The sequence below is a fragment of the Stigmatopora nigra genome, chromosome 10 (assembly GCF_051989575.1).
Source record: "Stigmatopora nigra isolate UIUO_SnigA chromosome 10, RoL_Snig_1.1, whole genome shotgun sequence".
In the NCBI taxonomy this organism is placed as follows: Eukaryota; Metazoa; Chordata; class Actinopteri; order Syngnathiformes; family Syngnathidae; genus Stigmatopora; species Stigmatopora nigra.
Genome location: NC_135517.1, coordinates 10,911,420 through 10,930,314, shown reverse-complemented (window position 1 = coordinate 10,930,314; position 18,895 = coordinate 10,911,420). Strand labels below are relative to the sequence as shown.

The 18,895-nt window shown below is 39.6% G+C and overlaps 2 protein-coding genes across 2 annotated transcripts in view; one reads left to right on the top strand and one right to left on the bottom strand.

The window, feature by feature from the left end:
• Positions 1-18,895, top strand: part of ppm1j (protein phosphatase, Mg2+/Mn2+ dependent, 1J) — a 148,079-nt gene that overhangs the window by 1,192 nt on the left and 127,992 nt on the right. The window contains exons 2-3 of the mRNA XM_077726762.1: positions 294-365; positions 3,451-3,680. The gene's annotated coding sequence lies outside the window, so the exon portion shown is untranslated. The remainder of the gene's footprint in view (positions 1-293; positions 366-3,450; positions 3,681-18,895) is intronic.
• slc16a1a (solute carrier family 16 member 1a) lies at positions 61-3,671 on the bottom strand. The gene is made up of 4 exons (XM_077726763.1): positions 3,455-3,671; positions 1,472-1,615; positions 494-1,267; positions 61-406 (listed from the first exon to the last, which is right to left on the bottom strand). Exons 1-4 carry the CDS (start codon positions 3,669-3,671, stop codon positions 183-185), a joined length of 1,359 nt encoding a protein of 452 aa, XP_077582889.1. The 3' UTR covers positions 61-182.

Here is an 18,895-nt window from a genome sequence, read left to right as displayed (position 1 = left end):
ATTACTATAAAGATGTATTACAAATGCTGTCCGTTTAATTATATGTGACGGTACAATATAAATGTTTTTGTTGTTGACAAACACTGGAGAGTAACCTGGGATTTGCTCTTAATAAGCCAGGATATTTTCAGGTTTATTTACTATGACACCAAACGAATTGACTTGAAAGGAGACCAACACGTTTAAACAGCATCTGTGTTCCCGGCCTCAACCACTTTGGCTGCACTGTCCCTATAGGGTTTATGACATCCTACTCTGACCATGCGCTCCTCCTCTTTTCTCTCTTTCCTCAGCAAGCGGTAGTTGAGGCCCATGCCCAAGAAGAGGAGGAAACTGGAGACAATCAGGAGGATCCCACAGCCCTGGTATGTGTATTTGTAGTCATGGTAGATATCTTTGAACTTCCCTGCAAAGAGAAAAAAAACACAGGCAATTTCATTTCATTTTTGGAGTTTTACTGTAATTCTCAAATGTCGCCGAGTAATTTGATTACCTAGCAAAGGCGGCCCCAGCAAGACTGGGCCACATTCAATGATGGTGACCAAGCCAACAGCACTGGAGAATCTTTGCGCTCCAACCAGGTCCATCAAGGTTTCAAACAATACAGAGCTCAGCCAACCGAAAGCAAAACCAAAGAACATGGCGTAAATAACAAATCCTTTGTAGTCGACAGACATGGGGGCAAAAACGTGACACACGCCGTTATAGAGTACAGAAGCGGCAAAGAAATACTGGATTCTGGGCCTGACCCATTTGGTGTTGGCCACCATACCCATGGAGGGCCGAGCGACCATGTCGACAAAGGCCAGAACGGATAGTAGGAAAGCTGCTTTCTCTTTGGGGATGTCTTTGCTTTTTGCAAAGTTGCTCAGGAACACCAATGGCGCGAAAAGACCGAAGAACATGATAATATTTCCCGAAATGTAAAGCAAAAAGCCACGGTGCTTGAACAACGACAGGTCGATGAAGCTGTTCATGATTTGCGAACAGCTCCTCTTCCCTACAGTCTTCTCTGGCGGTTTTGGCTTCGGTCCGATGGGCCGCATGAGGGAACCGGCAACGCAGCAGTTTAGCAGAAGACCTCCTAGGATCAGGAAACTTCCTCTCCAGCCAAATTTGTCGTAGAACCAAGTGTTGAGTGGCGCCAACGTGGATAGGAAGACTGGACTACCAGCCATGGCGATGCCGTTTGCGATGGGTCGTCTCTTGTAGAAGTATTTTCCGATCATCGTGAGGGCGGGGTTTAGGTTGAAGGACAATCCCAATCCTAAAACACAGTTGCAAATATTGCTATAAACTCAGTCGCTGCCTATTTCAGTGATAAATGGCAAATTCATGTTGCAAACTAGCAATGCCATGGGAGCTCTTTCCTATATCCTCTGCAGCATTTGGACAACCTGTTGAAGTTTTAGAACACGAGATGGCAGAAGTGAGCAAGTCTGAGTGGAAAGAAATACTATAAGTACAGTACCTCCTACTACACCGATGCAAAAGTACAGTGCTTGGACAGAGTTGCAAAAAGAGGCAGCAACAAGACCCACTCCGGAAAGGCATCCTCCCAGCATCATGACAGTTCGACTACCATATTTATTCACCAGGATGCTGCTGATGGGACCTACGAATAGATAAAAAATAGATATAAGATAGACAACATGGTGACTGGATTGGTTTTGTGTGGATGAGAATGCAATTCTCTATTTTCCCACAAGAGAGCCATAGCACTACATCTGAGGCTCAGGAAACTCCCGACAACTTGTGCATCATTTTTGTCAGTGGTGCACTGCAGTAGATGTGTTTTCATTCCATTAATAAAAAGATCTGTCAGAAACACTGTGAGAGCTATAATGAAATAATCACTTATTTGGGTGGGAGATGCATGAAAAATTGTCAGATGTAATTTGTTTATGGAATTTCATTAAATTGACTAAGCACGTTTGAAAGATGATTGGACGCTCAGGCGTGGGGGGTTTATTTTGTGAGTTTGTGGGCAGGGCAATATTAGGGTAGTGTTTCAAGGAGGTTTTTTTTAGGGTGGGTGACATACAATACATTTAAATACATAATTGAAAATCCATTTGAAAGGATTTAAAAGGCATTTATATGATAATTCAAAAAGGTTATCATAAAATGTAAATTGGATACATACATATCAATCTGATACATACATATCAATCTATTACTACATATATTTATTCTAATTCATTACAAAGTATTTTATTGACTGACCAGAAATATTAACTTTGGTTGTGACAGTTGGTCACCCAAGTCTTAATTATACTGGAGTAGCTTCATCTAGATCAGGTGCTTTTCTCTTCTGATTGTATCTGTTGGCGGGGTCATCTTGGCAGCCCACCAGGCTTATAAACCCCTGGAAGAAATCCTGCGTAACCATGTGAGGACTATCCAATGAAGTAATGAGGACCCCTTTGCCCATGGGTCAAGATATGGACAGTCTCTGCATATCTCTGTATTTGAGAGGGCCCATGAGGAAGATGGCCATCTTGCCAAATCCCCCCACTGCCCAGTCCATCTAAATGGAAACTGACAGTTTTTGTTTAGAGGTTGTCTAAACTCATTTGCCAGTGCCTCGCAAGACAAAGGGTGTTTAAATTGTAATGCAGGCCATCTCTGCGCTGTCAATGAGTTCTTTCCTGGCTGCCCCACAGGGAGAGCTGCCCGGGATAAAAAGGTTGGAGAGGAGCCGGTGCAGAATATTATGAAGGTAATGGATAAAAAATGGAGGGAGTACAAGGGTGCGCAACAGTCACTTAATGAACTCGTACCGTTAACGTGCGGCGAATGCTTAGCGGCCGTCACAGCATCGTATAGAGGCTTTAACGTTCGATTCCCGTTGTGCCACTTGCCGTGAGTTTGTTTATTTGCATGGGAATGTTTGCATTAATTGGCCATGTCAACAGCCTTCTCGTGGAATGTGCTACTGTACGATAAGCAGCTTTGATTCATTTATGTTGAACATTCTGTCTTCTGATGTAATGAGGAATGAGTGAGGGAGTTTGACATGAAATGCACTATTGTTGGCTTGAACAGCCGAACTCACTTTTACGTAATTTAGGCATTTGCAATTCACCCAACTTAAGTTTTTTGGTTTGTTTTCAATTACCATATTTGTATCAAAACTTTGTGTAGTAACATGTTTATCCTTTAATGGTAAGCAAGTAGCTGTATGTTTTTGTAATTAGTTTTTGTATACCGTATAAAAGAAAGTGCAGAAAGACATGAGAGAGGGCCTATGTTTTTAAACCCCCTTTGAGAAATATCACAACGTTAACATCAATTGCCTACATGTTTTCATCACTAAGAAACAAAACTAGGACACGTACAGGTGTAGCCAAACATTCATTGAATACACTCATATTTGTAAACATCAAGGACAATTTTGAGTCAAGTTTGAAATATTTCAGTGGTAAAATGTTATTTTTGTGCATGCAGTTACCTCCGCCATACATGACCGCCAACATAATGGAGGAGATCCATGAAACTTGGCTGCTGGTCACATTGAAGATGACTTCAATTTCCTTGAAGAAAACAGTGATGGACTTGGGGAAGGCATATGAGAAGCCAATTGAGATGAAAGCCCCGATCACCACCATCCATCCCCAGCCGCCCTCTGGAGGGGTGTAGCCGACTGGCCCTCCAACGGCTGGTGCCATTTTTGAAAGGTAAGGGTGGTTCCTTTTTCTCTATGGGGTATCCTCTCTGGAAACAACAATGAACAATTAACTCACTGGGAACAATTGAATGGGGGTAATCTTTCTAATTCATTCAATAATAATACTATTTGATCCTTGATGAGGTATTATAATTATTATTGAAATCCCATAGTTAATATAAGTAAGCAACTAAACCCTATTTTGCTCTTTTTGCAAATGAATGTGACAAAGCATTCACACAACCAAATCCAAAATTATTTTACAATTAAATTAAAGCCTGGTTGCCTGCCAGGTTTTTAAAATATGAAGACGTGTCTTAACAATGACATTTAAACTGAGATCAATTGTATTGTTTATTTACAAGGTGAGTACTTAAGAATGAATGAATACATTATTGCATGGTACATGATCAAGAAATATTTGGATCCCATGCTGATGATGGTACTATTATTGTCGGTTTGATTTAAAATTTCACAGATTTTGAAGCCATTTTTCTGACTGTTTACTTAAAAAAACACAAACCTTTGCTAAAGATGCATGTTTAATGATCGTGTAATTCATAGTCTTTGAATTAAGCCAGACAGATCTTGGTGAATCATACTTATGAAATGATGAATACACACACTTCCTCAAATGTCGCTTTCTTAATCCACTTGATCTGGGATTGTTTCCAGTAGTCAGTCGCTGTCAATTATTCTAATTGAAACATATATCTATTTTCAACAATGTTAAATGGGTTAAATAAAAATATTTTAAAGAAACATTTTTAAAAAAGTGACAAAGAAAAACATTAATGGAAGTTAAGCAAGGAAGACATCATAAGCAAAGTAGTCCTCGTAGCACTCTGGAGTGGAGCACATCCAAAACATATTTCTAACTGGACATTACGGTGCAAGATTGAGAATGCTATTTAAGAGCTGGCTCCGTTCGGCTTGCACGCCCACCCACCGATTTCCCACAGTTTTGCTTAAGTCATGATGAGTAAGAGTCCATGTGGCAATTCAAACAACTAACGCTGTAGTTTACAATGGGGAGACCACTCGTAGAGCACATCGATCAAAGGAGGCAAGCGAGTAGTTCACAATGCTCTGTAATACCCCCACTACAACTGCAAATTGCTGTTTTTTTTCTTTAGCCCCCTTTGCACTTCATTTGGTTGAGAATTACTCGAAGACTGGTCTTATAAATGTATTGGATACGCCAGTTATGTGCAGTGACGAGTAAATATTTAATGTGTTAAAGAACTTTTGTTATTGAGCTGGGATTTTGACTGCTGCTATGCAGCTGTAAATGTGATTTCTCCATTGAACTAGTGAAGGGATGGAGAAGGAACTGCCGTATTTTGAAATTTACAACATTCATACACACCTGAGATACCACCTGCTGCACATAGCTTTCACCTTTCCCTTGAGCCATTCATTTCTGGATGGATTCCATAGACAAAGCATAAAAGCTTATTCCTGAATGAAGTTATTTTGGGGTGCTCTGCTGGCATTTAAAGGATGAAAAATTCCGCGACCGACTGAGCATGATGAATGGACGACACGGTAAACACGGATAAGGTGGATAAAGCGGCAATAGAAGGGAGATAATGAAAAAGCCTCAATTTATGTAAAAGGATTGATTTCCAAGCCTTAAATCAAACTGGTGAAAATTACATTCAATGAATAGACTAAGATGAGCAAGAATGGTAAAGTTGTAAAGGTCTAAAATGAGTACTTGGTGGCTTTTGTGTCTCTTCAAAGCCCAAAATCCAGCGCAATGATGGAAGTCTCAGCAGAACCACAGTGGAAATATGCATTACTGGCAAATGTGTACTCGACTTGCAATGAATTGATAAGGTAAATGATAACTTAAATAGTCAAATAATCATTAATAGACAATAAGAGACATCATCACAGGGAGCGTATGAACAGTTCAAATGGATTGGATCATACTTTTACCCCCAAAAAAGTAAGTAGCAGCAGCAGAAAAATTAAGTCCCATGATTAGAACTTTTCATTTCAAAGAAAAAGTTGTGAAATTATTGAAAATTTAAAAATATGTACTTTCATTATGAACAACTAAACGTGAACAACTGTCATTTGTGTGGTCCTCAGACTTTCATGGTCGACCACAGACATTTTATAGGAATTTTACTGCAATTTTAGACTCGTAATTTAATTTCCCTGACAAAGTTAAATTGTAGGTATTATTTGGCCTTGAATTTTAAACCTGTAGGTTGAACTGCTTAAATGGATTAGACATCTATCTCTGTCAATGGCCTGAAACAGCTTTGAGTATGTCATATATGATCAGTGTTGTACATCCATAAAGTTGCTATGAATCCCCATTGAAACCAATGGAAATGATGAGCTGAACACGCAGTTTACAACGCTTCCAGCAATTTCCTTCATTCTCCTCGCCAGCCGAGTTTTCGGCCTCTAGTGACTGCTAATCGTGTGGTTTTCTTTCATTGAATATAGATGAGTGTTGAATATTTGCACAGGGAAAGCAGATCTTTTAATACTTGGATATGTCACCATGACTAGACTACATTCTAGACTACCTTCACAATCAGGCATTTTAAAAGCTGAGCCTGGCTAGTGTTCATAGTGCGACGCCTTACCTCGGCTGGCAGGCGCTCTCTCAAACGGGGCCAGATAAGCTCAGCGGGACACGTCAATGCAGATCATGGAGGAGACGTCCTAAAAAGCAGCGAAAGGAAGACGCCGCATATGTTTCACAGACGCTCCAAAAGTGATCTCTTGAGTTCCATCCAGTCTGACAGCACTAAAACTTGCCGGCAGCAACCCTGCCTCAAACGTCATCAGATTTTTTTCGCTTCCTCAATATGGTCAAAGTTGTGAGTTCAGTGCCCAGATGAAATTTAGAGAGTGGTGCCAGGGAGGTTAGGTGGGTCACCTCTTATTAACTCGTGGAGGCTTAATAGTATGGCCTTACAATGCTTTCCCCACCCCTCTGTCATGTGCAGAGACCATGCTCACTCACAAACAGGTCCTTTGGCATGTGTGACCTAAGAGGATATCCAATCGGGTCTGCGCTCTAAGAGATAAGATGCTTTCTGCTACACGACTTCCTCTATCGGCCCATTTATCCAGCGTTGCATATAAGAAAACGTGACTGTCTAACAACAGATATTGTTGATCAGTGTCATATTTAACACTGTGGGTGAGCACTGACCCACATTTCCTTTCAAACCTCGGCGTCGTGTTTGAAGATTTGGTTTGTTTTGCCTTTGTTTGCAAAAATAATTGATTATTACTCGGCTATTGAAGTTATTGTTTGTGCCTGACACAGTTTACAGTACATATTCATGCAACAAGGCAGTTGAGTATAGAAATCAGAAAGGAACTGAGATTATATAAATCAAGCTGAGCCTGCTTCTACGGATTCAATCACTCCGAGGCAAGAACGACATGTTCTGGCATGGGGCCCCCCCCATAAGGCCAGTACCAGTGACAAATCCAGAACCTGCTCACTTCATTAGCCCAAGTGCCTTTAGCTATGTAAAGACTGTGGAATGAGAGGAAGCAAGGTTTCCTCATCTGTGCCATCACATCTCAGGATGGCTACATGTTGCAACATATTACCAGTGTGACTTTGAATTCCCAGATATGGCATGGCTTGTTTTATAGGTCGTAGTAGGTTTTACTGTTCGGATTAAATTGTCTACAGTGAAAGGGGTCCAGCTCAAATTGTGAGCTTGGACAGGATAAGACCCCCCAAAAATGTAGTGCAATGTATTGTTGCTCTATTAAGGTATTTAGTTTCTTCCTTTGTCTGGTTCTTTGGGTTTTCTTGTTACCGGGTTGTTATTGTGGTTACGTACTAGTTGCACCTGCTCTCTGTGTTTCAACCATTTTTAACGTCCCACAGTGTCCTTTTCAGATGTTCTTCATTTTGGTAATCTGCTTGTATTTAGTTAACACTTTGTTTCTTTCAGTTCTTCCTATACCTCATAGTTTCACTTTGTCTTTCTAGCATTTTATCCCCTCCATGGATATATATTTTTAATATATCTTCTTGGGTAATATCTACCATGCAGACTTGCATTCCTACTTCCCTGTATTTGAGTCTAGAACATACAGTAGAATTACCAATGACTAAGTATTGGGTAGTATTTGGAAGCAGAGTTAGGAAGCATAAACTAATTTAAAGTGGATATTGCAGGAGCCAAAGCATGGTATACTGTACATTCAAAGATTTCTCAGTTTGTCACCTCATATCACTCTTCAGCTCTACTTAGGTGAAACATTCATTAACACTCATTGGCTACGTGAGTTTCCATATGTATTCAGTGCAGCTCATTGTTGGAGAAAAAATAAGTCCATATAGCATTTTCAGTGGGATTAAAAATGATTATTTTAGCTAAAGACGGCTCCTACACAGTATAATAAGCTGTAAGGCGTCATGGCGCACGTTCTCCTTCAACGTGCTACCGTTCATTACTGCTCCTCAGCCCCCAAAGTGTGCCGCATGCAGCTTTTCATTTTACGCGAGTAATGCATGATCTTAACTGGAGTAGGTTGGCAAAACAACACCCCGCCGCGCGAGCGGGAAAGCAATAAACGCCGTGCCGCCTCCGCAACTTGGACGTGACTGAGTGTGATTGCGAGGCAGCCGACGTAAAGACGCGCTCGCGGGGCAAAAAGTCGGTGCCAATTACCTTTTACCCGCGCTTAGGTGCACGCGGTGCAGATGCAAGGGGAGTAAATCACGTCCTGATGGACTGAGAGGCGGCCAGGTCACGCGCAGAATGTTTCCAAACTCAATTAGCTAAAAGTAAGGAAACATCCATTCTGTTAAAGAGGCTGCAGTGACAGCAAAGCTTTCACCTTTACAGGGAACCAAACCAATAACACAACAACACATGCACTAATATGCTTCGCAATGTGTTTTGCAGCCTGTCTTGTCAATGAAATGCCAATTTTTAAAACATCACTTTTGATTTAGCTGTAAATCTCCATTGGATAACAAAAAATGCGGCAGAAAAGTTGTACTAAAATCTAAATGCAGTTCGACATTGGAGGCCTCTCATTCTTTTTCAAAGGAAAAGAAATATGTTTGTAAATAGTTGGAATTTCTGTAATTTTTGCACTAGGGAGCCTGAATATTAGCCTTATAAATTTTAGAATAAAACACTTTTTGTTTTTTAAATATATTGCACTGGATAGTAAAGTGCAGGATTGAAAATTGGGTTAAAAGTAGCTGTTTTTAGTCCCGACCTTATGGTAGTGGTTAAAACATAATCACTCCCTTTTCATCAAGGACTCCAAAAACTTGAATATATTCATCGTTAAGAGCCGAAGATTTGGACAATATTTGGTGAAACAATGTTTTATAAACAATAATCGATTATCAAAATACTTAATACTTAATTCATTGAATAAACGATTATATGGTGAAACGTGGGAGCTCTATTCACTTTATATTTAGTTTCCCATTTTCCTTTCAAAATGCTCATGGATATTAGTTTCTCTACCTAAGTAAAATCATGTGTAGGTTAATTGATTCTATCTCCTAAAAGAAAGGATATCTTTGCATTTTAAAGTTGAAACTTTTTTTTCAGTGACAGCTTGGAACTAAAATGACAGATTCTGTTTAACATTTGACATTGTACACATTTCATCTCATTTTTGCTTACAATTACACAATATAATCTCCATCCGGGGTATAGAAGAAAAAGGGAAATGCATTGAGTCGTTCAAGAAGTTACAATTTACAAAAGCTTTTTGTGGGCTGTTTTGTGAACGAGCCAGGCACATTTCTGCTATTGCTGGGATTGTAAACGGGACACAAAAGGAGGACCGCAACATAAACCAGTGGGCGCTACAAAGGGGAGCTATGATGATGTCGGAAATGACAGCTTTTGGAAAGCTTCCTGATAAATACGTCGTTTGCATGAGATTTTTTCTTCAAGGCTTGCACAAACACATTTATGTTTATACACACAAATTGGACTCTCCATTTAGTTTGGAGCATTTTAAGTAGCTGCTTTGTGTTTGACAGACATCTAGCTACACAATGCTTTGCTGTCATAATGTCAAAAACTACTGCAATCATGTTTTTTAGTGCAGAAACATCGTGATAGTATCACTGATTTGAAAAGCCGTAACTTTGAAAAGCTTTTTAATCATGTTTCCCTAGAAACATAAAAAAACACCAAGTAATATTAAAGGAATTTAAAATATTTTACAATAAAATAAAATATATCCAAGCTTGCTAATGGTCGTGTGATGAATAGTTGACAACCCTCATATAGCCAAATAAAGTAAATTGTAGTATTTTCCTAGTTATACTGCAACCTTCTTGTTTGTAGAAATGGACACTAGGTAAAGAATGAAAGTTACTACAGTAAGAATAGATTGGAAAAAAAGCGATTAAAAATGAAAGTTGCTTAAATCTTACCAACAGCAAAGTAAGACTAAAGAGGGATTCAAAAGGACACAGCGTACTTTTGAACACAGTACTGAAATGGCGGAGTCGACTTCCTGCCCCTTAGTGGTGCTTTCAATGGCAATCTCTTTTTTGCAGGCGTCACATTTCATCTGTGTGACACTTTTCATTGTACAGTATGAACAAATACTCCATTAGATGTGAAATACCGCGATGGTCTTTGATCTGGCCGAGCACAGAAAATGTTAAATGGCATTATCACACTATATTACAGCAAACCCACTATGGACCTTTTGTTGTATGTGTACGTGTATGTGTGTGTATGTACATATTTATTTATTGTATACCCTGTACCTACAATTTCCGCAAAAATGGCCACGCCATAGTCTGGGGGAAGTAGATGTCGGGACTTGGGAGCTGTTAAAACGGGAGAGGTGATGCGCCACTTTGTACAGGTGCTTTGAGAGCTGACCTTGAAGGGAATAGGGAAAATTGGCCCGTTGGGACAGGGTGGGGGTGAGGCACAGGGGTATGGTAACAAGTAACAAGAAGCTGCCATATATCAGAGAGGCAATTCGGAGCAGTTTATCCGATGAGGGTCAATTCTCGTTTCTGTGCCGTAGATCAGAGTTTTCTAAGTCTAACGCAGGCATCGGTTTGGTAACAAATATTGGGACATCTGACCAAATACAGGTCAATTTTTCTATGTTTCAGTACCAAAACCCTGTCCGTAGAGGGGGAAAAAAAGTATCCACTTCATGAATATGCAAATCCTTCATGCCTAATGTCTTTTTTCTCCCCATTTTTACATTCCCCACTGAGTACCTGACCCGTTTTATTTTGGATCACTGTCGCCGAGCACCTCTGAGAGAAGCCAGATGGCCGCTGTGTTGAGTGATACAATTTGAGAGACAAGAGCGCCGTTGCACTGTGCTGCCGCGGCCTTTTGGCTCCTTGCCCGGAGCTGAAAAAAAAAAAACAGCACACGGATGATGTGAAATACTTGAATTCTTTATCACCATCATAAGTAGGCTCTGAATACAGCTAATACAGGCCTGGCAAGTATAAAATGAGCAGGTCAGGGGACTGCTCTTGAAAGAAATTGAAGTTATGGTAGCCTTCTGAGTCTTCCTCCATCCTCTAAAGGAATTGGGCCATCTTGTGGACAGAGTTAATGTTGCGCTTCAGTCTCATGTTAAAAGAACTCTCCTTTCGAAATAGATATGAGATGCTGGTTAGTGTGGTCAAATAACTTCTTGCGTGTCAGGCATATCGATCGTGCTGGCTTGACATGGGGATCAATCAGAATTACCTGAAGAACATCAGGTCTTATCTAAGTGTTGTCGGGTGCTCGGTTGACTGTAAACAACTTAATTTGCACTCGCTGATATTGTATTTCTGTTCCTTTTAGGCTTTGAATTGATGTAGTAAATATCTCCGAATTTAAACTTTTTATTTGAATTCCATTTTGGTCTGTTTGAGAGGGATGGGCGTGAAATGAGTCATTCCCTGGTGACGTTTAGGATTGTTGGAATAATTTGTTAGATGTTAAAAATATCTATTGAATATGGCAACTATTCTTCCCTTAAAAATGTTGTTGCCCAGAATGTGAAAAGTTATCAAAACTAATCCAAATGTTCAACGCTGTGTCGTGAATTACAATTTTCATCAAGGTTTATCCTTTTGAGCAGTTCAGGCATTTAAAGTTTCGCTAAAGTATATCAGTATCATTGTGTATTTGTGCAAAAGAAAATCTATCTTCTCAGGAAAAAGCTAAAGAGCTAAAGTACGTTACACATTCACATTGTCATTTTTGGTGGTTAATGAGTTGGGGAGACAAAATATTCAAGGCCATTGGTTCTCCAACTTCAGTGTTTTAGTGTTTTAAAACAAGAAAAAAATCTTCTTTGCTCACTCTGTGCTCTGGACTAGTGCTTGTGGAAGCTAAAACTTAAAAATAAAAACTGTTAAGTACTGTAAATGATTGCCTAAGCTCGGTACATTACCCTGGAGATCATGCGAGAATATTTCGATCTGGTCTATAGGACGTTCGATGTTTTCCCCCATAAAGCCGATGTATGCGACGTACCCCAGCGGTGCTTTTTTGCATCTTATCCGCGCTCCGCTCATTTTCCGCTTGGGAAAGTAAGCAAAATTGACTGGGAATTGCTCAATGCAAACTAGCTGTTCTTGCTGCGTTGGTAGCATTGTGCAGGTAAGGGCAGGCTTTTCAATAAGACTCCATCCCATAACAGGAGACCGCCCGAGCGTCCATCCTGCAAATAAAAGCCATCAGCAGTCACGCATTTACGATGGCGCTTGTGTCCCCCGCAGGGACGTTATAAAAAAAAAATGCTCTTCATGCTTGGCTACGATAATGGATTATGTAGTCAAAGTGCCACCTTGGTCTCCTTTGAAAACCAATTTGTTGTGGTTGGTGCTGGAGAAGGTGATACTATTGTTTGAGCTTTTCCGTTAAATGTGTTACTATTAAATGATGACAGTCATTTAATACCCTTCTACACGTTAAGCAGCAAATTTGTGAAAATACGATCACTATAAATAAGAAATCTGTTTTTATTGATTGGACTCACCGATCATGAATCAGATTATACTTCACTATCACTGGTTTTCAAATTCGTCATTTTTACTTCAGTGATCGTCACTTCTTACTTATTCTTGAGCATTTTCCGTTGATTTTTGTTTTCATTAAGTAACTACATTTGGTGAGATGAATGGCAATCGAGTAAATCAACTATGTCAGTCTTTCCAGTTAAATTGGACTGACAAAGAGGAACAATCAAAATAACCTAAAAACAGTAGGAAAACCATTCAGAAATCATAATTGAAAGCAAAAAACAAATCAATGAATCAAAGAACTGTCCTATAAAGTACTACAGTTGTGTGTCACGTATATTGTAAACAGGGTGTTTCACAGCCAAAGGCCGGAATACTTTAGAATGCAGGCAGGAAATGAATTTGGGACAAACTAATGACCTAGCATTGTCCTTGTGATCTGGTGTGTTAATTACAATTGCTCAAAGGTGTGCTCCTTCCTACGCCAGTAGCCATTTAAGAGCGAAATAAAAGTAGGATGAATCACCTTGATTCTTTGTTGTCGAGTTGGTAGAGACACTGGAATGTCTTGAAGTTACATTAGGTTGTAAAAGCCAGTACAGTCATTTTCTTGGTATGTAGTCTACGTAATTGGTTAGTTCATTTGTTTCATATAAACACGAGACTGCGTGATTACATTGCACAGAGCAAGGATGTTTTTTTTTTCCTTCCCCAGTAAATCGAATGTTCCTCTAAGCTTAAGTGTGTTAGCAAGCACAACATATCCATCACAATCATTTCTCAATAAAGCTGCAATCTTAGTCTTGAGTTTAGTAAACAAAGCTACCGAGTAGAGGGGCTGTTATGTAACTCAATTTGCAGTAGATGTACATGAAGTCCTGCCTCCCAGAATGCTAATGCTACAACAGAGGCTTTGTCAGAGAAGCCCAAGATGAATAATTAATAGCCACCACAATTAGGATGTAATTTACCTAGACATTATGCAGTGATTTTATTAAGGACCGTTGATAGGTTGGCAAGAAACCAATGCAAAATTCATGGGGCCGTTGCACACTAGGAGGATTCAGAGTAAAGGGTGGTAATACAGGGATAACAAATCTCTCTTCTCAGAAAAAAAAATGTTTCAATAAACAGCTTCTTTAGAGTATGTGGGTGTTGGATTAGAGAGGAAACCTCTCTGCAAGGGGTCTCCTGAGAACATGATGCGCCAAGAGGCAAACACGCTTGGGACGTAATGTCCATAAGAGCTTACTTGGTGAAAAAGTTACCCAGCAGTATTGAAGGAGCGGTCTATACTGAAACCTTCACCAAATTTTATTTCCTAAATAAGAATGGTTCCAAAGCTTTTAGAGATGTAGTCAACTGTGAGCAATGTTGTAAGGCGACTAAATGTGAACACCGATGACAAAATTCATTGAGAATTATAAAGCTGCAAGCTTTTCATATGAACTTTCTTACTTAGTCAAGTTTGAGCATTACACTTGAAATTATTTAAAAGCAGACATTTGGACTTTTGGTATTTTACACTTTAAGTTGCTAGGCAACACGAATTAAAATGACCCAAAATGTCATGTTCCTCTGTCAGACCAAAATTTGAAAGTGAGTCCTTAATTTAGATCAAGATATTCAAAGAAATCTGAATATGTTATACTAGTGGGCAGCACAGTGAACGGCATGACTGCCTTCTGATTTTTGTTTGAACACTGTTCTCTTTAATTGTCTAGATTAGGCTATCTCATGCAATATTTGCAGTAAATGTCTATAATTCATATCCCATCTTCCTTATCCTCACAAAATTGGGTTACCCCAGCTCTTGGAGCTCCTTTTTATGAGCACCCTTTTTCCTTCTAGTTATATAGATTGTTTTTAATATGCAGCAGTCTGCGACCAACCTCACGGACATCTGTAAAATCGTTACTCTTCACCGTAATTGTGTAGAGAAACTTACATATTCATTTCAGCCATTGCAGACGACAATAAACGGATGCCCTTCTTTGACAAAGCACTTGACGAGACCGCTCGAGCCTCCTAAACGGGAAACATCGCCGAGCCAAACAGCTTTTTAATGCGCCTAACATCTGTATGCAGGCGGCGAATGTGCAGCGCGAGTCGGAAATGAAATATTCATTACGTTCTGTTTCTTGACGAAGAAACAATGCGACGGCCCTCCGATATATCCGAATGCGAGAAGCCGCCACCTTGCGTTCGGTCTTATTTTTGGTTCAACAAAACGTAAAGTTAGTTAATCAACAATGTGAACAAACTAAAACCATGCCCTTGAAAGAGGATAACCTACAAAGAGCACATTGTATGTAAATATGGTGCAAGCATTGCCATGCATATTTAAGGCCCCGACAGTGTAGCACAGGAGATAAAAATAATTCTCCCGTCAAGTGAGGACCTCCTTATGAAATGGGGTAAAAGCTATTCTGTGTTATCAGATTTTTGTAGCGAGAGCGGCGTTTCTTTCGGATTGCATCATCTTTTATTTAAATGTTAGGACCCGGTGCTAGATGACGACTGCTTTTCACAGCTTGCCGAGATCAGCCCGATGAGACGGGTTTCGGAATTGGATTCCGTGCCGCTCGCCGTGCAAAAGGTCAACGGAAAAACAAAACAAAAAAACAGAACGACAAAACAGCGGATTACACACTTTTTAGATATTGAAGATTATTTTATCTCTTGTGGAAATCCTCTCAAGGGGATTGTTTCCGTCTACAAAAAAAGATTTAGCCTCTGACCTTCAATTCATTTGATATCGATCAATAGCAAGATTAACCAATTGGATTGAGTGGCCAGACGCTGGATGATCAATCTCTACAATTCTGACCTAAGGCACACAATAATGTTTTTATTTTGGATGTATTGAGCCAACTGTGCAATCCAAGTTTCTAGACAAGTTAACTCATGGCCTACCATAGTCGGCATTAAAAAATTACTCGCCGCTAGTGGTTTACTTTGAGCCAATCGGCGTTGTCTCGTGATTGCAGCCATAGCCTGGGTAAATACATGTGTTTTTTTGTGTGTGAGTAAACAAGTGTACATACAGAATGGATTTGTGTGATCAGTATAAGTACACACAAGAGTGGATAATTGACCGCGGTACACAGTGTGCTGACTGTTTCCATTGTTTCTTGTAGATTGGGATTTTGTTTGGTGTGCGTATGGAAATTGGCAAATTGACATGATTGAGTTGCACTTTAATTTAAATGCTGAAAACTTTTCTGATGTGTTGAGCAAAGGAAACTGACACTTCCACATGCATCCAAAAGTTATTTTGGGTTATCTTAAAAACAAACAGGCAGACGGTATGTCTATAAAACAAACTTTTTGGGTATTCCCCATAGAAATTAGAATCTGTTACATCATAATCTGCAATTTCCACAAAAACTATACTACAGGAAGAGTCTTGGGGCTAACCCTATCAGTTCTAATGAATTGAACGTCTAAAGCTGTCAATGTTAGTGAATGACTTTAACACACACATTTTCCACGTGGCACTACAAGACCATGACATGTGATATCCCATAAACGCAAATTTAGTCCGAATGAACTCTGTGTAGGTTATCCAGTTGATCATGGCCACTTCAAAAAGTCCACGATGCAGATCCGGGTGAAAAGGCCTGCCTAAGCGAGATACAGAGTTGTCCGATTCAAAGCCAGCGCCTGCTTGTGGCGAGATTATGTTATCATGATAACATCTGACGCAGTTTATTGGATGTCCGCACTCTGCTAAAAGTCCAGAGTAGTCCAGAACACCCCGGGTTGTGCGGTACGGCCACTGGATTAAAAGGCAACACGCATTAGGGTTTGTGCATGTGTTTATCTGCCAATGCAGATGGGGATGTTCATGGGCAGCTACAGTGACTGTTTGTGTTGCTCAGTGTACTGGCGGCAATTTTATTTGCTGTGTCTTTGGGTGATAATAAGTAATAAGACTGCATGGTGATGTGGGGGGTGTCTTTTAGAGGTCGTGCCTTAGCTCCTTATGTAGGGTGAGGCTAGGCAAGTTAATGAGTTAATGCTGAGGTAATTTACTATAATTAATGGATGCATGTAATTTAATCACTATTAATTTAATATATTTATTTAATGCACACATATGAGTTAAATATAGGCTGTAGTTATTTTATTGTTTGCGCTGTCAGGTTTTGACTTTAGACATGGACCGTTTTAAGGTTTTAGAGGGCAAGTAACTAAAGAAAGTAAAGATAAAGATTATTAATTGTGCTTTAACAACTTAATTAATAAAAGCTAAATGAATGATAGACATCAAATTCATTTAAACTTGGAGGATTGCCTGCTTTGCCCCGATTTGACGTCTTGCAGCAATTGAATTAAATGACTGCCTGATAAAAGGTTAGTTTCAATCATATGGCATTAAAAAATAAGAGTGCTACACATTACTTTTGAATTTGTCTGCATAGAATGCAAGTAACCGTGATTAATAGCCACTGCAAAAATAATCACTACCCAGAACTAATTTAAGATTTCATTGATCTCCAAGGCAGAAATTGAGGCACTCATGAAGCAATGTTACATTTCTCTCTCAAAACAAAAGCTCCCAACACATGTCCGGACACCCCCATTTAGCAAAAGGAGTGTCCGCAGACACCCATTTATTGAGGAAATGAATTGTTAGGATCTGAAAAATTACCATGTTAACTAGATTAGGCAGGGCAACTTATCAAGTAATCTCCTGATAGGCTCTCCAAACGGCGTGATGGATGGCGTACCGCCTCGACGCACCGGGAAAGAATTCCTGATTGCTCGTTGCAATTATGTGTTGCCACAAAATAATACATATTAGTAGGTGTTCTATCTCCTCAAAGATGGGCACATTTGCATGAAATTCACTGTAGAAATGGAGCATATCCTCATTTCTAATACACTCAACAATAAAATCTCTTATTTCATCGTTAAACACTAACCAAATGGCATTTGAGGGATTGATTGGACCACACCTTGACGGCAATAGATTTTTGCATTAGACACATTAATGATCTCCTCATATCGATGTGTAAATGTTTAAAAAGGGGCTCGTGGACGCAGTGTGTCAAACTGCTCCATGAAATGTAAGATATTACGTCTTCAAATAGGCTCGGATCGCCTCGGAGAACGTTATTAAACATCAGCATGATTAATGGAAGAAAAAAATCATTAGGTGAATTTATAGTATGGATTTATAAGTTATTATGTAAATCTATAAATAATCATTTATATCCATTGTAGAAATAAATAGCTTTTATTTTGTCTTGTAAATATGACATAGTAGGACTGGGGGGGGGGGGGGGGGGTAAGATTGTAATTATCAGTACTATAATAAATAGACTGCATGGATATATGCATATGCAAACCGACTAGTTTGGCAGATATTGAACAGTTGCTCATGGTTTTTAAGTGTTGGTTCATGGATCTTGGCTGATCTAATGAATTTAGGGTTATCGGTGATCTATTGATTGCAAAAACATTAACCAATCTTGTCCGCCAGAAGCTTAAGTTAACTGGTCTATCTAATAAGATTTTATTCGTGGACTTGCATTACAAAATAGAATTTTAAAATGCATGGTTGAGGAGTCACTGGTTCATTAAAAATATGGGGAGGTGAAAAAAAAAGTCAGTTACAATAATTAGTGAATGATTAGGTACTGTAATCAAAGCAACGTAAACTAGGCTGCCCCTGGTGGGTAGATGTTGAATAGGAGCAGAAAAATGTGCACTTGGGGTGACATCATATTATAATGAGTTTTCATTCAAATGAACTTTCCTTTTGTGGGCTTCCATGTTTTATTTTAAATGGAGAGCGAGCCACAGACAAATCAAAGTGTGTTCTTCCGTTTATTCCTCAGAAATAGATTAAATCTTGCTTTTGAAACGAAATGAAATTGCAGCTTCCGTCGGAGCGACCCGAGAGAAGATAAAGATTATCCTTGAGGGTGTAAAATAAAAAAATAAAGTGATATAGAAAAACCTGACATGTGCGCGTTTGAAGACTAGCCAAGCGATTGCGACTCTTCTACTTAAACGCCACGTTAGGCATATTAATTTAATATGACTCTTGCTTCCCGAGAACGTGTTCAACCCGCTGCTAAATCAATTAGCATGGCTGATTGGGGGTTTAATTGCTCATTAGTATGACCCGGCGATGCTGTGGTCCCACGGGTGTACGCAGCTCTCTCCAGGGCTTTGAAAGTCAGTTCGAGTAATGCTAAAACTCCTTCTTACTTACTCACTCTTACATATGAACC